We start from the raw sequence: 17,685 nt of genomic DNA, 5'->3' as shown, positions 1-17,685 counted from the left end.
ATGACTTGGGGTCTCGTGGGGGTGGGGAGGACAGGCCCGGCTCCCCCCACATCCCATGAGGCCCTGCGTGTCTCGTCCCTGTGCCCAATCCTGACTGTCCAGTGGCTTCTGAAGGATGGCGGCCACTGGGCCGCCCAGGGGAACAGACCAAGGCACAAAACCTATTCCCACCTGGGTTGGCCCAGCACCGGTAACCTACTGCAGGGACCGGACGCATTTCTGCCAAAAGCCACTGGGTTTCGAGATTTGTTTCTGAGTCTCTGGGATCATGGCCATTAAGCAGTTTAATCAGGAACAAGAGAGGCCATGCCTCTAATTATATAGCTGAGCCGGAGGTGGTTTGTGGGTGTGTTTCACACATACCTAACTTTTGGCCGTTTACTTTCTTGGTAAACTTTGCCCCAAGTTTTTGGGGTCTAGCCAAAGGCACAGCAGCAATTTTGGGGTATCTGGAAGTCTGAAGGCGCCATGTGGCTGCTGATGCACTTGCCTCACAGGTACAGACTGACCTGCTGGCAGCACCATACCCCCCGTCACTCTGCTTTTAAAAAGATAACTTTTGTTCATCTTTTTAGATAAAGCATATTGCAGGCATGTTCTCTATCTTAGAGTTCTATCCAGATCTCGCCTGAGATGTATCCTATATCCTCAATTTCTTTCGCTCTGGAGAAAGCCATACATCATATTGTCTCTTGTTTCTCTCTCTCTCTCTCTCTCTCTCTCTCTCTCTCTCCCTCTCTCCCTTCCCCCCCCTCTCTCTCCACCCTCCTCCCCATATTTCTCAAAAATAAAAATGTTTTACTTCTTCAGTCACAGACCCATGTTGCAGTACTTGCACTGGTCACTGTCTCTACTAGGAAATGTCCTAGAGCATCGCATCTTAGACTGCTTATGCTTGCAGTCTGCAGACAGGTGGTAAAACAACCACTGTTCTAGGGTCCAAGCAGATAGTACAGTGGGTGAGGGGCACTTGCTTTGACCATGGCACCACGTATGCCCCGAGCCCCACCAGAAATGATCCCTGAGCACTGTAGCACTGTAGCACTGCCCTCCCGTTGTTCATCGATTTGCTCGAGCGGGTCCAGTAACGTCTCCATTGTGAGACTTCTTGTTACTGTGTTTGGCATATCGAATATGTAACGGGGAGCTATCAGGGATGAAAACAAAGAAGGAAACTAAGACACATTCTAAAAGCCAGGAAGCTAGCTCAAAGGGCCAGAGTGCTAGAGTGCATGTTTTGCATGTGTGAGCCCTAGATTCAATTCTTTGCACCACATGGTCTCCTGAGCACTGAGCTAGGATTAGTCCCTCAGCATGTTGGGTGCGACAAGAAACAGAAAAAAACAAAAATCCTGCTTACTGTGAGAGCTCTGTAAGTAGAGCAGAAGACTCCTTATATGTGGGGAAAATGCTCAGACTTTTCTATACTAATCATTGCCTGTTTAGAGACATGGTTAGTAAGTATTATAATTTCTTTGTTCAACAATCTTAGCATTCTGAATTGAATCTGTGTAGTGGATACTGAAGTTTTACTAACTTGGAAACAAAAAATTGATTCTAGCTTTCAGTATTTTCCCTTCTTCTGGTGCTTTTTGTTCTATGTTTGAATGAGAATAGCCAAGCTAACTTTTTGTCAGTGCTGTGCTGCTGTTGCTGAATTAAAGTAAAGCCCAAAATCCTTCGGGTCACTAATGTTCACGATTTTGTTATTGCTTGCTGTTGCTTTATCTTTCCTTCTGTATCTTGCCCTCTTGCTTCCTAATCCTGAGCAGACCACATCAACAGAACGCCGAGGAGAGTGGGAATTCCAGCCGAGCCGGCAGACCTCGTACCTGACATCTCACTTGGCTGCAGACCGCCATGGGGGATCAGTGCAGGTACCACTGCCTTTACTGCCCTTTCTTGGCCTTTCCAGACCAGCTGCTCGGGTGTTGGCTTGCTTCCTTTGGAATAGAAACTTAGAGCCAGAGTGAGCTTCTTCTGTAGTTCACTGGATGCTAATTTTCTGCCCATGTGGACTCTTCAGAGCCACTAAAAATGAGTCTTGGTTGTTGTTGTTGACTAAGAAATGTGATTTCTGACACAGCATTCAATTTAATCCTACAAACTTTATCCATTTGTCATAAACCATACAAATGTAAAGATCTGAAATATACAGAATATGTATTTTTTAAATAAGGGACTAGAGCAGTGATTATCTTTTTGTTGTCTTTTGGGCCATACCAGTGGAGTTCAGGAATTACTCCTGGCTCTGTACTCAGGGAGCACTCCTGGCGGGTTCAGGGAACCATATGTGCTGCCAGTGATTGAACCTGGATGGCGTGCAAGGCAAAAGCCCTACCCACTCTACGATCTCTCTAGCCCACTAGAGCAGTGATTTTCATCCTTGGTCCGTGGATTGGTACAGGACCATAGGTGTAAAATGGTTGAAAACCATTCATCTATTTCTCTCACTTTCATGCTCAAAATATGGAGCAGTATTTTTCATACAATGGCCATGCACTGGTACCAACCCACATGTGTAAGAAAGTTGAAAACCACTGGAGCTAGAAGTGCCCATATAGTTCCTTCCTTGCTGTGTATTGCAGCCCGTGAAAAGGTGAGACTGTTAATTGGTACCAGTCAGCCATTTCTGAGTGAGCACCCAACAAGTTGTGCTATTTTTATTTTTCTTCCTAAAATAAGTGTGATCTTGGGAAATTATTTTCCTCTGCTGGAATGGGTGAGGGGTACTCCCAATTTGTGCTCAGAAAATCTGAGGGACCAGCAGTCACTCTTGCTTCAGAAGCTATGGGACTAGGACAAGTCAGCAGGTTGGAGTCTCTTTGAGTTTAGCTCTTTTTTTTTTTTTTTTTTTTTTTTATCTTGCTGCTTCCAGTATTCTGCCTTAGGGCCAGCGAGATAGTACAGTGGGTCAAGTGCTTGCCTTGCATGTGGCTCACCTGGATTTGTTCCCCAGCACCGAGTATGGTCTGTCCCCCGAGCTCTAGTGATTTGCTAGGAGTGATTCCTGAGCACAGAGCCAGGAGTAATCCCTGAGCATTACCAGGTATGGCCCCAAAACTTAAAATAAATAAATAAATAAAATCCTCAATATTCTCTCTCTTTGGGTTTTGTTATTTTAAATAACAGTTTTAAGTATAGGGTGTCCTCAACTTTTTCCTGGTGAGTCAATTTTCATTGGCCTCTTGGATCTAGGTGTCTGTAATCCTCAACTCTGGGAAATTCTTACTGATGATTTCTTTAACTATTGTTTCTTCATCACATTTGCCTTCCTGTCAGCCTCCTATGAGTCTAATATTGTTCCTCTTCAGCTCATTCTGTAGTTCTCTGGTGTGCTGTTCATTTCTGTTCAAACTATTGTCCACCTTCTGCTCTTTTATGGCACCTTCTACCTTCTCATCTTGGAGCTCCTTGATCTTCTGCTTGGCTGTATCTGTTCTGCGGTTCACAACTTCTGTTGACATTTTTTATATCACTACATCCTTCATTTCTGTCACTTCTGATTGTAGTTTTCTCATTTCTGTTCTCACACTTTCTTATGCTTTGCTGACTCCCTGTCTTGTTTCTTTGAACTCATTTATCATCCTCATCACGGTGTTACTAAAGACAGTTTCTGTGTTGTTTGCTCAGGTGATGCTGTTTTTGCTCACTGATCTTTATGGGATTCTGCATGTTTTTGTCACGGTTTTCTAGTGTTCTTGCTGTGCTAGGGATGAGTCTTGGTAATTGACCCTCGGAAGATGCTGAGGGATTAGGTTGAAGGCTGCTCCCTTTCTTCTCTGCCCATCCTCACAGAATGACAGGAATGTGACTGTGAGCAGTATCTCATTTGCTAAGTGTATCTGTTGTGCAGCTGTTCATGCTTCAGGAGCTGTGGTGGGGGCCCTTAATATGGTGCAGGTTGGATGTGGAGGCTGTTGAGACCCACTGCCTCCCAGGCCTGGTTCCTGAATAGGCCCCGTGGTGCCACCAGTGGCAGGCCTCAGCCAGGTTAGTGGTGTAGGAAGCAGAAGTTCTCCTCAGTCCAGTCAGCCCTGTGAGTAAAGGAAAAAAGCAAGATTTTAGGGCATAGTGTTCTTTGAAAACTGTCGGCTTATTTCTAGACCCCTCATTTTGGATTTTCTCTTTCCTTTCTTCCAGCCATTAAATTTAGGGGTATTTTTGGTTTGTTTGTTTTCTTCAAAAGCTTTTTTTTTGTTTTTGTTTGCTTTTTGCCTTTTGGGTGATACCCGGCAATGCACAGGGGTTTCCTCCTGGCTTTGCAGTCAGGAATTACTCCTGGTGGTGCTCTAGGGACCATGTGGGATGCTGCGTGCGAGGCAAACTCCCTACCTGCTCTACTATTGCTCTAGCCCCTAAAAACAATTTTTTGAGGATCACAGCCAGCTGTTCTCAAGGCTTATTCCTGGCTCTGACTTCAAGGATTAGGGTTCCAGGGGTCTGACCTGGGTCAGCCAAGTCCAAAGCAATCACATTAACCCCTGTAGTATCTTTCCAGCCCCCTGTTAAATTTAGTTTTAGTTATAAATTTTTGGGGCAAAAATGCTATATTGGTACTGTTTTATAGTATTCTTTTTAACAGAATCAGCAAATAAATAATGGCGGATGATTTCATTAATTGGAGATGCTAAATTTTTTCAGTGGCAGAAATTTGGGTATTTCCTGGCTAAATACAGATTTAATGTAAATTTATTTGACCATCTCTGTGATAGTGTATAAAGTTCTTACCATGTTTTGTTAATAAGAACAATAGAAGTTTCTGGTTTAAAAATAATTGTAGACACAGGCCAGAGAGATAGTACACTGAGTAAGGCATTTGCCTAGCACATTGGCAAACTGGATTCTATCCCCAGCACTACATATGATCCCTTGAGCACCGCCAGGAGTAATCCTTGAGCACAGAGCCAGGAGTAACCCCTGAGCATCACCAGGTGTGACCCAAAAAACAAATATCAATAATAATTATGGGCATAGCCAGTGAGTTGTTTTCATATTGTCTATTCTTTCCTTTTTGAATAAATACCACCCCCCTCCCCCAAAGACTTCTGCTAAACATTTTCTCTTTTTATTTTTTTGGCTTTTTGGGTCACACCCAGTGATGCACAGGGATTACTCCTGGCTTTGCACTTAGGAATTACTCCTGGCAGTGCTCAGGGGACCACATGGGACACTGGGAATCGAACCCGGGTCAGCCACGTGCAAGGCCTACTCACTGTACTATCACTCCAGCCCCAACATTTTCTCTTTATGCAGGAAATTTTTTGCAGATTAAGTGATGAGGACCCCAGCTGAGGGGGAGAAAAGGAAAAAACTTTCTGGAGGGAGGGTCTGGTGTACATCCTTTGGATGCAGAGGGCCCCGGGAACATTGAGGTGTGGCCAACCAAACCAAAAGAAACTGCTTGAGGGAGAAGAACAGTAAGCTTTTATTCATCCATTTCCATGTCCCATGGCACTGTACTTGGACTTAGTGCAAATGCCGCACAGTTGCCTGGTTAGGTTAGCAACAGTTCTCCATCTTACACACAGTTCAGATCCAGAAGAGACTGAGGATCTGGCAACAATAACAAAATGTAAGTAATGAAGCTGGGATTCAAATCCAGGGCTAAGTCTAGGTCTCATTTCATTTACTATTCAGTGCCACTTTCATTCTTGTTACCTGGTATTATACCTTGACTCAAGTATAATTCTCTCTCAACCCCCCTTCCTGTACATAATAGTCTCAAATAAATAATTTCTTATCTAATAGCATACAGTGGCTGAACTATTTTATCTTCTTTTTTTTTTTTTTTTTGCTTTTTGGGTCACGCCTGGTGATGCACAGGGGTTACTCCTGGCTCATGCACTCAGAAATCACTCCTGGCAGTGCTCAGGGGACCATATGGGATGCTAGGATAGAACCCAGGTCTACTGCATGCAAGGCTAACACCCTACCTGCTGTGCTATGGCTCCAGCCCCTATTTTATATTCTTTAGTGGTTCTCTCCCATGTTTCAACCGGGGTCTTTAATAGCAGAGTGTTTTATCCAGCAGGTCCCTTTTTTCTACTCCCCAGCATCCACATGAACAGGATTCATGTGCTAGAAATGAAACCAGGTGGCAGTAGCAGCTGCACAAGCAAGAAAAGTTCAGTCGGACCCAGAGTGGCAGATAGCAGGACTGAGAGCCGTCAGTCAAGGCTCGGGGACCAGCAGTGAGCAGTGGGAGACAGTGAAGGTCGTAAAAGAAGACTGAGCTTTCAGGGGAAGTGTGTCTGTACTATCTTCCCTCTCACTAGAGGGCACATGATACTTGTGTTATTTGAGTGCTAACCAGTGGTCAAAGCCATGAAGAAATGTCTGAAGGAGAGTATGATTATTTAGTTTTCTCAATCTCAGTGTTTGTTTTTTAATGTTTAATTTTTTAAATTGAATCACAGTGTTATACACATTTACAAAGTTGTTCATAACTGGATTTCAGTCATATAATGTTCCAACACCTTTCACCCATGTACCAATGGTCCCAGTTTCTCTACCAACCTCCACCCCCTGCCTGCCACTGTTGTTTTTTTCAAAAGATGTTTTTAAACGTCTTACTGAGTTTTCATGTAATTGAAGCTTAAATGAGTAGCATTAAAGAGAGGGATATAGGGGCCAGAGCAATTGTACAGTGGGGAGGGTACTTGCCTTGCATGTGACTGACAGAGTTCCATCCCCAGCTTCCCATATGTCCCCTGGAGTGAACCTGCCAGGAGTAATCCCTGAGCACAGGGCCAGAAGTAATCACCGAATAATGCCGAGTGTGGCCTAAAAACCAAAAAATTTAAAAAAAATAGAGAGGGGGTATGTTTTATAGCTTTCACTGGGTGAGGATTACATTGTTTCCATCCAGTGTAAAGGAATAGGCATTTAGTACAAGTTCTGATGATCACATCATTGAATTTTTGGTTTTCCCCCGTAAGTCTGATTGCCTACTCTAAGTTTGGGCAGTTGCCTTCTCTCCCTCAGCCTTTCATCTCCTCCCTTGTCTGCAGCCCTCAGGAAGCTGCACTGGGCTCCAGTGCTCTAACTCTAGGGGCCACCCATGGAACACACACCCCAGCTGAGGAATTCTCCCAGGATGCTAACACCCTCCCTTCCCCCGGCCACGCTCCACTAGGAGGCTCTGACCAGAGAAGCCCAGCCCGGGGGCCGTTGCCCTCAGTCCTGGACAAGCGGCCAGATTATCCTCTCCCCCATCCGCCCTCCCCACCCCTGCCCCGCCCCGTTATCCCCTCCCAGGGAATACAAACACCTCAGACATGGCCTTGAAACCACATCTCCCCGAGGGACCCTTGCTAGCTGGCAGGAGACTGCTGTTACCGTGCTGTGTGTCACACCGAATCTTTCTCTTGCAGGTGGTTAGCTCAGCCAATGGAGAGCTGAACGTCGATGACCCCACAGGTGCCCACTCCAATGCACCGATCACCGCTCACACTGAGGTGGAGGTACTGGAGGAAGCTAAGTACGTTCCGACTTCGGGGGCTCCTGGCCCCTCTCTGTCTTGCTCTCTGTGTGCTGCTTCTCACTCCATGCCGGTCTCCTCTCCACAACTTTCTTCCTTCGGCTGTTTTGCTTTTGCATGGCACTCTAAGGCTTCTGCTGTCCTTTGTTAGCTGTGATTTCACATTTTTTCTAGTCTCCCTGGGACAAAAGTTAGTAGTCAGGAGACTCTTTGAATCCCGGAGCTTCTGACTCCTTGTATGTTTATCCAAACTACTGACCCAGCTGAGCAGCATGACGAGTGCTCTTGTTATAGTTCTGGAGAAAGAATTTCAGGACCATTTTGTTCTTTTTTTTTTTTTTTTTTTTCGCTTTTTTGCTTTTTGGGTCCTACGCAGCAATACACAGGAGTTACTCCTGGCTCTGCACTCAGGAATTACTCCTGGTGGTGCTTGGGGGATCATATGGGATGCTGGGAATCAAACCCGGGTCAGCTGTGTGCAAGGCAAACGCCTTACCCGCTGTGCTATCTCTCCAGCCCCAGGATCATTTTGTTCTTAATTAAATGATTTTTGGATTCAGAAGAACTCAAGTCAGGGGAGAAAAATCGTTTCTGTTTCTGTTCCTGTGAGTAAATGAGTCTTGAAATGAAGAGGAAATCACTAATCCCCAAAGGGCGAGGAAGCGCCTCACTCCCTTTCCTGCTTTTCTCGCATGTGTGTGTCTTGCCTTGCCCAGGCCGCCAGCCCCTTGGTGTTCTCTGCATGGTCTGTGTTTAAACTCTTAACATCTGTGTGGGAGGTGAACTACCTTTTGGCCCTGCTATGAAAGCAGCACTCTGACCACTTCTCTCTTTTTGCCTCATCTCAAGTTCAGATTCAACAGCAAATTCCCAAGAAGACACAAGCGGTGTCTTTTTGATTTAGTAACTGCTGCCACGGCGAATGCATATGATCTCTTTACTAAAACCCTGTGAGAACAGTAGTAGGCCCTCCCAGTAGCATCTTCCCTGAAGCTGGCAACATGCTTATAGTGAAATTGTGCCCTGAGTGGTCTCTTGAGTATCCAGAGGCCCCAAACATCCCTACACCCCTGGATGCTTCCTTTCAAATACGATTTCCATGGTTGCGATCCCCCCACACGCACACACACCTGACTTCTTCCTGATCTATACGATGAGCTCACCTTTCCTGGAAAGGCCAGGGCTCAAGAATTCCTACCCAGGAATTCTTAAAGCTGAGAATGTTTGGAACTCTTGTCAAGTCACTGCTGACTATAGGGTACCTTTGGGTGTTCCTCTCCTGGGCGATGCTGGACCTGGCCCTGTGTTGATGGGGGCTTTGGAAAATTGTCACGGTGGTCACAGTTTTTCAGTTTCCATGGCAAAATTTAGTCTTCCACATAAACACTATGCCGCTCTGGGTTCTTGGCCTCATCTGAACTTGCAGTCGGCTCAGGTCAGAAAATACCAATACCTGAGTCCCAGCACCAGAGTTTCTGGTTTAATTTCTCTGGGATATGATGTGAGCATAAAGACTTTTAAAGTTCAGAAGATTCAAGTTTCTTGTCAAGCTTGGGAATCACTCATTAACTCACTCCTGATTCCCCTTTGTGGCTATTATGTGGAAGATTCTGGGTTAAGTAGTGACCCTTGTGTACCAAGATTGACTATTTCCGTTTTACAGTGTATTCCCATACAGGTATGCAGGTTCATCTTTTGGACCATTACATTTCATTTCTTTTTGGTAAATGTGTGTGTGTTCGCGTGCATGCGTGTGTGCGTGTGTGTGTGGTGTTTGTATCCTGTGTGTAAGGTAGGGGGCCATTCACACAGATTTTAATCCGGTATATCCTGTTCCTAGTATCACCTAAACTGCAAGGTAGAGAGTTAAGTCTCTCTGCTTAGCAGAGCGAACACTCTAGTCTTTGCTCCCTTTCATCAGAACAGGGCAACAGTATTTGATAGCATGTCACCCAAAACTCTGGGTTTAAAGCATTTGTATGCCATTTCCTTTAGTAATCTCCTGAATTTCCAATCCATCTTTCTGAGGACACTGTCAGAACACAGCCATGTATTTTACCGTTTGACTCTGTGTGTGTGTGTGGAGGCGGGAAAGGAAGGATCACCAAATATCCATCTGCTCGGTCATGTTCATGGGAAGAAGTCACAGTGAGAGAAACATAAGGCACTCCACCCCACCCCCTCATTACAGGCATCTGTAGTACCTCATGGATATGCAGCCTGTTACCATTCAACTCAGGTACTGGTGAGGCTATGTGAAACCTTCACCTCTAGACTTTTGGCTTCTTCACCCAAATGATTTTGTGTGAAGGGAGGAAAGAAATAATAGGGTCTTGATTTTTGTTTTCTGTATAGAGTGAGTGTCTCGCTTCCCATTTCTGTGTTTAACTATGATGGGAAGGGTGGTGAGGCAAGCATCTATGGTTGATGTTTGTTGGGGTCTGAACACAGACATTTGGTACTCTCCATGGACTTCAGCCATGAGTGAGCAAACGTGGACATATTTCTTCCATCATCACCCCTGCTCCCCCAGAATTAACAGAAATGGGGTTCAAGTGCTTTTCTGCACTTGACACTTTCTTTGTTGCAGAATATTGGAAGGTCAGCAAGACACCATGTAGGACTTCCTGTGGTGGACCTTGTACCAAAATATCTTGGCATTGCTGAAACAGGAGCAATTGTTTTTGCTCTTGAAATTAGCCCAGCACCTCCTGAAGCTGCATCAGTGCTTTCTGTTTCGCCTTTCCCCTCACTGAGAGCCCATTCCCACTGTCATGCTTCTGCCAGGCCCTGTCCCGTGCCACTTTAGTGTGGAGACCAGGCGACTGAGTCTCCACTCTGCCTCAGCAGAGGAAGAAACTAAACACAGACACATTCTGCATGTTTGCATGGCTCACAGGGAGTCGCTCTCCTCTCGCCTCTGTGAACTAATATCTGTCTTTCTCTCTCTTCCTTTCTGTGCTTTCTCTTTGTATACTCTATAGCTGCCTGAAAATGCTCAACCTGTGGTGAGTCCCTCTCTCCAGTCCATGTGCCAGGGAAGCAGGCCCGGCTAAACCGGGATTGGCAAAGCCAAACGATGCCCTAGGAGCATTGGTTGGTCACTCTCTGCCACGTTGTTCCATACCCACCCAGACTAGGGAACTGGATCCACAGGTGGGGATGGGATAGGCCTGTCCCCCTGAATTTCCCTGTCCCTTCGACACCTCATTGCTGCCTCCTGTCAAAATAATACCCCATGATATCCAGAACTCTTAAGTTTTTCAACAGAATAAATTTTCTCCCAAAAAACTAAATACTATCAGACAAGTAGGAACAGAGATAGGAAGACAAGATTACATGTCAGTTTTTTAGATTATTCCTCACAAGGCCAGTATTAGTGGGATAATCTCAGATTCTACAGCTTGGTCCATGACCTGAAAATCGCCTGTTTTGGCAGAATCTTGTCTGTCTTTTTGATTCACCTGATTCTCCCATCTACAGAATATGGATTTCTTGGAAAAGAGTGAGAGATACTTAGGGGAAAAGATGGACATTTTGTTGTTTGGGTTATTTTGTTTGTTTTCTCCCTCTTTCCTTTCCTCTAAGAGAGTATAGTGGTTCCAAAGACAGCGTTGGCGAAGGAGATAATGGAGCCTTTCTTTTGCATGCTGGGGAATAACTCCTCGGATGCATTCCTCAGGACAGCATTGGGGTATGGAAGGGAAAGCCCTAAGAATCCATGTTTGGGAGGCACATTCTTGCTATAGATAAACCCCTTCTCAGCCCTCTTCCTGGTCACTGTCTGACACCTTCCGGGTGCTGCCGAGCTAGCTGGGCTGTTGTGGTCTGAAGCTGTGACTCTCCTCTTTGTCTGCATGCATATGCTCTGTGCTCACGACAGCCTGCTCGACCTGATGGCCGCCTTGTGTCTGTTTGTCAGCAGTGACTGGAGTGGGCTCCAGTGTCTGAGTCCCGACCGTAAGTTCAGTTACATACGGGCCTTCCCCAGGGACGGGTAGATTGAAGATAATCATTTAATGCAGGGTTTGTGGCGATAGAGCTTGTAGATAGAATTTATGATCTCGAGGAGTACATTTGGCCTGTCCAGCACATGTGTGTCTATATAATCTGATATTATTATGGTACCCCCAGATGTTAATCACACAATCCTGCAAATTTTTTGCTTTGTTCCCAAGGAGTTTCTAGTCCTGCCCCAGAGAGCTCAGGAACCATCTTGGTGGAGCCATGAAACAAACATTCTTGAAAGGACCATTATTTGTCCATTCAAGATACTTGCATGTTTGAGAGATCACTGTGCAGCGGGAGGGTGAAGGAAGTTTTCATGGAAACTGTATTAGAATAAGAGGAGAAAGAACATGTGCAGTAAAGGAGAGAGGCAAAGTAAGTGACTGGTGTGAGGAAGAGCTAGAACATAGCGTGAAAAAGGCCAAGACATGGGAGAAGAGCACTCAGGGCTTTTGAGTAGAAAAACTGGATGGATTCTGACTGAAGCGTGATAAGAACTCTGAGCTTTCTGTCCGAGAGTCAACTGGAAGACATCTGAAAGGCTCACTTATTTTTCTGGGGGTCCATTCCATGGTGACCTGAGGGTCTCCTGGTGTGTTTGGGACCGATCACCATCCCCCTGCACAGCCGACGATGGACGAACAAAGGAACAGGGCGCCACAGGCTGGTTGATAATCAGTAGCCCAAAAGTTTATTCAAGTCTCTCAGTGTTAGTTACAGAGAAATCGTGAAGGGTTGGGGGTAGCAATCACACAGAGGTGTGGTTGAACATTATCATAAATAATGAACAGATATAAAGCCCTTCCTTTAGAGGAAGTTCAAGGAGATCCACCCAAGGACAAAATCTCATCTAGGGATTCTAGCACTCTAAATCCCTACTAGGAGATCTGCCCAAAGGCAGAATTCTGTCTAAGGGCATATTGTTTTCCCCTTTCCTTTGCTAGTAATTAATTTAAACAATCATCATCATAATAATATCTCTAGTCATTTTGTTTGAACACAGTAAGGGATATATTAAGCTTAAAGAGGACTCTGCCTGGGGGCATCTCTCAGTATATTCCAGACTACAGTCCTCAGGCCAGGTTTGTCTTTCCTAACTCCAGCAGGGTCCTTATTCAGTCACTTCTGTTTGGGTCATATCAGAGTTTGTTCTGTGACCGTGCTCTTATTATACTTCTTATGGCACTTAGCCTGTGCCAGGGTATCTTATGACGTGCCTTGGGTCCATCCAAGTCCCTCTCCAGGACCCCCCTTTTTGAGGTGTTAGGAACCAAAGGCAGCTGAGGCTTAAGTCAAGTAAATATGATAGATGCCCAGGCGTAAATATTATTTGGAACCAATTAACTCCCAAGTTGCAAAAGCATAGCATTAACTGTCTTCCAGTGTCTATACAGAAAGGACATTGCTCTAAAATAAACTATGGAAAGCACATAAAGGAAAGCGAAAGCAATATTTTACTTACATATACAAAATCCAGAGCCCTCAGGTGATTTCACCTACAGGTTACAGGGTCTGATTTGGGGATATATGTGATTAACAGATAGGGGAAGAAGAGCCAAAGGAGAGGTTAAAGAGAGACACAGAGAATTGGGAGTGCTTGATGGAACTGGGTGTACCTTGGGGAGCACCATGTTGGGTGTAGCTCAGTTAACCAAAGCTGCCTGTGGGAGGAGCAAGGACAACCCAATGTTAAACCTAAAATGCTTAGAACTATAATCCAACAGCTCACCACTTGTCTTCTCTTCTGAGAGAAAGGCTTTATGGAATTCTCAGTGGGCTTGTCTTGGGTCTGCCTAGGTTTTGGGGGGGGGGGGGGGCATGTGCACCCAGGAATGCACAGTAGCTACTTTAGGCTCCTTGCTTGTGGGTGGCTCCTGACAGGACTCAGAGGATCATAGGTGCTAGGAAACAAATCTAGGCCTTCTGCATGCAAAATTTGTCTGTAGCCCATTAAACTAATATCTTCCAGTCCTGAACCAATTTTAACAGGACCTGATGATGGTAATTACCACAGAAACCAAAGAGTTGTTGGGCCAGAGATAGAGTTTAAATGGCTTAGCACATTGTTTGCATACAGGAAGCACAACTGGGAGCTATCCCTGAACACATCCAGGGTCACCCCCAAGCATCAGATTGGAAGAGCAGGTTGTGGGACTGCTTCCTCTCCTGGATAGAGTTACTGAGAGTTTCAGCTGAAGTTTTAGCTGTGGTATCTGGCGGGCCATAATACATCAGGCGGGGTGTTCGCCTGGCACATACCCTACCCAGGTTTAATCGCTGTGGTTCCCCAAGCCCTGCTAGAAGTAAGCCCTGAGCACTGGGTGTGGCCCCCAAACCAAGAGTAAATAAATAATTAACTATGGTAATTTGTAACACTTTTGGTAGAACTCTGGAGTATGTGCCTCCTCCACTCAGTGAGCTCGCCGCTGTGCTTGAACGTCATCAAGGCAGGATAGGCTTTTTAGCAGATAGCGATTTCCTGATCTCCCTCGAAAGTTAGTTTAGCTTGAAATGGGCCAAAACAATATTTTGTATGGTTTTGAGTGTTTTTATTTAAAAACACAAACTCTTAGGGCTGGAGTGATAGTATAGCAAGCAGGGTATTTGCAGTGCCTGCAGCCGACTTGGGTTGATTCCTGGCATCCCATATGGCCCCCCATGTACCACCAGGAATAATTCCTGAGCACGGAGCCAGGAGTAACCCCTGAGCAATGCTGAGTGTGGCTCCTAAACCAAAGGTAAACAAATAGTAAAAACTAAAAACATCATCTTAGAATTTACCTCCAAAAAGAATAGAAATAAAAGTTGATAGAAATGTTAGTGTCTTTGAAGGTTAACTGCAACAGAGGGCTATTAAAATATTGGTGCTCCCATGAGATTTAGTTTGCCTTGTTTAATATTAACTTCAAGAGACTCAACTTGAAAAACATACACTTAAAAAAAACTAAGGAAAAATATATTCCCCCTGATTCTTTTCCCAGCAATTTCACTAGGGACTGTTTATTTTAAAGAATAATTTACTCGGGAGGGGGGCGGGGGTTGGAGCAATAGCACAGCGGGTAGGGTGTTTGCCTTGCACGCGGCCGACCCAGGTTCAGTTCCCAGCATTCCAGCCCATATGGTCCTTCAAGCACCGCTAGGAGTAATTCCTGAGTGCATGAGCCAGGAGTAACCCCCTCTGCATCGCTGGGTGTAACCCCCCCAAAAAAAAGGGAAAAAGAATTTATTAGGGTGCTAAATGCATATTGGTTATTGACTGTTCAGGTTTATTAATAATACTTTACAAACATAATTGATCTTCAGAAAATCTTTTTTTATGATATCCTTGAGCTCCTGTTTCCAAAATTTTGATGTTTCATTCATTTGGGTAATGGTAAAAATCCCATTTTGGTCTCCGTAAACATTTATTTCTAAGAACATTCTTTGGAATTTTATTAACTCATTCCCATTGTGACTGGAGTGATAGCACAGCAGGTAGGGCATTTGCCTTGCATGCAGCCGACCTGGGTTAGATTCCTCCATCCCTCTCGGAGAGCCTGGCAAGCTACTGAGAGTATCCTGCCCACACGGCAGGGCCTGCAAGCTCCCCATGATGTATTTGATATGCCAAAAACAGTAACAACAAGTCTCACAATGGAGACGTTACTGGTGCCCGGTTGAGCAAATTGATGAACAACGGAAGGTCAGTGCTACTAGACAGTGCTACAGTGCTGCATTCCCATTGAGTGTAGGAGTACCAAGGGTTCTGGCTTCAAAAAGGGAATCTTAGCTGCAGTGGAGAATTTAAGAGTAAGGAGAGCAGGGCTGGAGCCATAGCACAGCGATTAAGGTGCTTGCCATGCAAACAGCCACACCACGTTTGATCCCCATCATCCCACATGTTTCCTGAACACCTCCCGGAGTCACTCCTGAATGCAGAGCCAGGAGTAACCCCTGAGCATCACAGGGTGTGGGTCTCCATCCCACCCCCCCAAAAGAGTAAGGGAAGTAGGCGATAGCTCTTTATTACACATGATTATTCTTGACATGGAACCTGGAAGGATTAGACATGGTCGCTGAGTTCAAAGATGGTTTTCTCAGAGGAATTTTTCTTGCAGGAGTGCAGCAACTCTGAGATGCCCCTGCCATCTCCCTGTGCCTTTGACTCACCCACTGCCTCCTATCCCTCTCCACCCCACTTTCCACATGGACAGAACGGGTCATCTGCACCAGTCCTACCCTAACCCTCCTTGAGGACTTCTGGCAAATCGCATTGCACGAGCAAGACATGCTTTCAGGTTCAGAGGACGCGAATGAGGCTCAGGGATGTGCTGACGCTGTGGCTCCCGAGGCAGCCTGGGACCTGATGATGCACACAGCACCCTACACCCCAGTACTGCACGGGGATCAGCTCCTAAACTGCAGGCTTTGGTGATCTGAGCAGGGAGCCTGGACCCACACTTCCGTAGAGTCAGAATTTCTACTGTTCTGTACCTTGGGGCCAGCTGGGATAGAGGATAGAATTCTTTTCGTGTGTGTGTGTGTGTGTGTGTGTGTGTGTGTGTGTGTGTGTGTGTGTTGCAGATATTGAACCCAGAGCCTCGTACATTTAATGCAGGTGCTCTACCTTTGAGCTATTTCTCAGGCCCCAGAGAGGTTTTTTTTTCCCCCTTGGGTTTGGGGAACACACACAGTGGTACTCGGAATCACGTGGTACTGGAAGTCTTAATCATTTAAACTTCGTGAGATCCTGGAAGCGTTCCAGTCATGCTTTCCATAGGATCTGTTTGCCTTTGTTTGGCCTTGCTACCATCTCACCGATGACTATGCAGTAAATAATTCTGCTGTATCAGGAGGACTGTGTATACTGTTGTTCTTATGTAGCCCAGAGGGTCCCTGGGTAGACAAAGATGAGGAATCTGGGTTGGGTGTTAGATTAGGAAGTTATTCTCCTTCCAGTGCAACATTCCCCCAAAGGGCAGAAGTATGTGTTTCCAGCCCTGCTTGCTTGCTATGGTGACAAATGACACAGCTGTTTCCTTTGGCTTTCCTGGGAGACACCTGCCCTCCCTTCCCCGACTCCCCCCATCCACCTACCACCATCAGGTGATCTATAAGGCAGTAGGCTGCCCTCAGGTTGGGTGGGTGGGTGCCAGGGGTGAAGTCCCACTCCCTCCCTAAGTTATTGCTGGCAGAAGGCTGTTGGAAGTTGCAAACCTCCTTCCCTGACTTGCCTTGTTCCTTGTGCTCCAGGTGCTGCTGTTTCTTTAAGAGGAAAAGGAAGAAGACTCAGCGCCACAAGTGACCAGTGCCAGCACTTGCAGCTCCTGCCATTTCTCATTGAAAGGGACTCCCCTGTGGGGGAGGGTGGAGATCCAAACCAAAAAGAAGAAAACAGTTGCCCCCAGGAGGAGTCAGTGCAGGCAGCCAGGGCCTAACTGGTCAGTGGCCTGGCGGTCCTCACCCATCCAACACTCTGAGCTGGACTCAGAGCTCTTCCACGGTTTGCCCTGGGTGCTGTCTGGCTGATCCTCCTTCCTATTGTTTACAGTGAAGGTGTCATTCACAAAAACTCAAGGACTACTACTATTCTCTTCCTTCCCCTTAGTTGACTCCTGGTTCTTGGCCCACACTTGACCCCCTCCAGCATTGCAGCTATTCAGTGCAGGGCTGGTCTGCTGAAGGAGCCTGAGGAGCTGGGCTAGGGCGCAGAAGCTTGGAGGAAGATGCCCAGCCTTGGCCCTGCCATGAAATTGGCTCCCTCTTCTCTGCATCTGCGCAGCCTCCACCCCTAGCTGGACCTGGGGTGCAGGTCCCCTGCTCCCTCCTGTGAAGTTACACTGTAGGACACAAGCTGTGAGGAATCCGCCATCTACTGTTCCCCCGTGTTGGTATTCTTAGCTTTCTGGACAAGTGACTCGACTCCAGTCAGTGTCAGATAAAGAGAATTGTCCCTGAGCAGTGGGGAAATGACAACAACAACAAAAACTGACTTTATTGCACTTTTAGTTTTTTGTTTTTAACAAAAACAACTTTGCAGATGCATATTGTGTCTGGTTATATTGTTTTACCTGTTTTTTTCTGTTTTGAGGGAGTTGGGGCCAGCTCAGACATTCAGAGAGAACCTGGGTCCAGAGAACATTCTCAGCGGAAAGAGATGGGTCTGCAGCACCCAGAAGAGAAGAAGCCAAACTGCGTCATTCTGAGTGAACGCT

The 17,685-nt window shown here is 46.0% G+C and overlaps 1 protein-coding gene across 3 annotated transcripts in view; it reads left to right on the top strand.

The window, feature by feature from the left end:
• The window catches only part of CSNK1G1 (casein kinase 1 gamma 1), a 161,797-nt gene extending 144,704 nt beyond the window's left edge, over positions 1-17,093 (top strand). The window contains exons 11-14 of one of the 3 annotated variants that reach the window (XM_056127484.1): positions 1,773-1,877; positions 7,377-7,483; positions 10,468-10,491; positions 16,724-17,093. In XM_056127484.1, the coding sequence (XP_055983459.1) occupies positions 1,773-1,877; positions 7,377-7,483; positions 10,468-10,491; positions 16,724-16,775 (288 nt within the window). In that variant the 3' untranslated portion in view covers positions 16,776-17,093. The remainder of the gene's footprint in view (positions 1-1,772; positions 1,878-7,376; positions 7,484-10,467; positions 10,492-16,723) is intronic. The other 2 variants (XM_056127485.1, XM_056127486.1) reach the window with 2 other exon arrangements.
• Positions 17,094-17,685: the final 592 nt, after the last annotated feature.

Source organism: Sorex fumeus, unplaced genomic scaffold (genome assembly GCF_029834395.1).
Source record: "Sorex fumeus unplaced genomic scaffold, SorFum_2.1 ptg000063l, whole genome shotgun sequence".
NCBI lineage: Eukaryota > Metazoa > Chordata > Mammalia > Eulipotyphla > Soricidae > Sorex > Sorex fumeus.
Note: the sequence above shows the minus strand (reverse complement) of the source record. Positions and strands in the feature narration are given on the sequence as shown.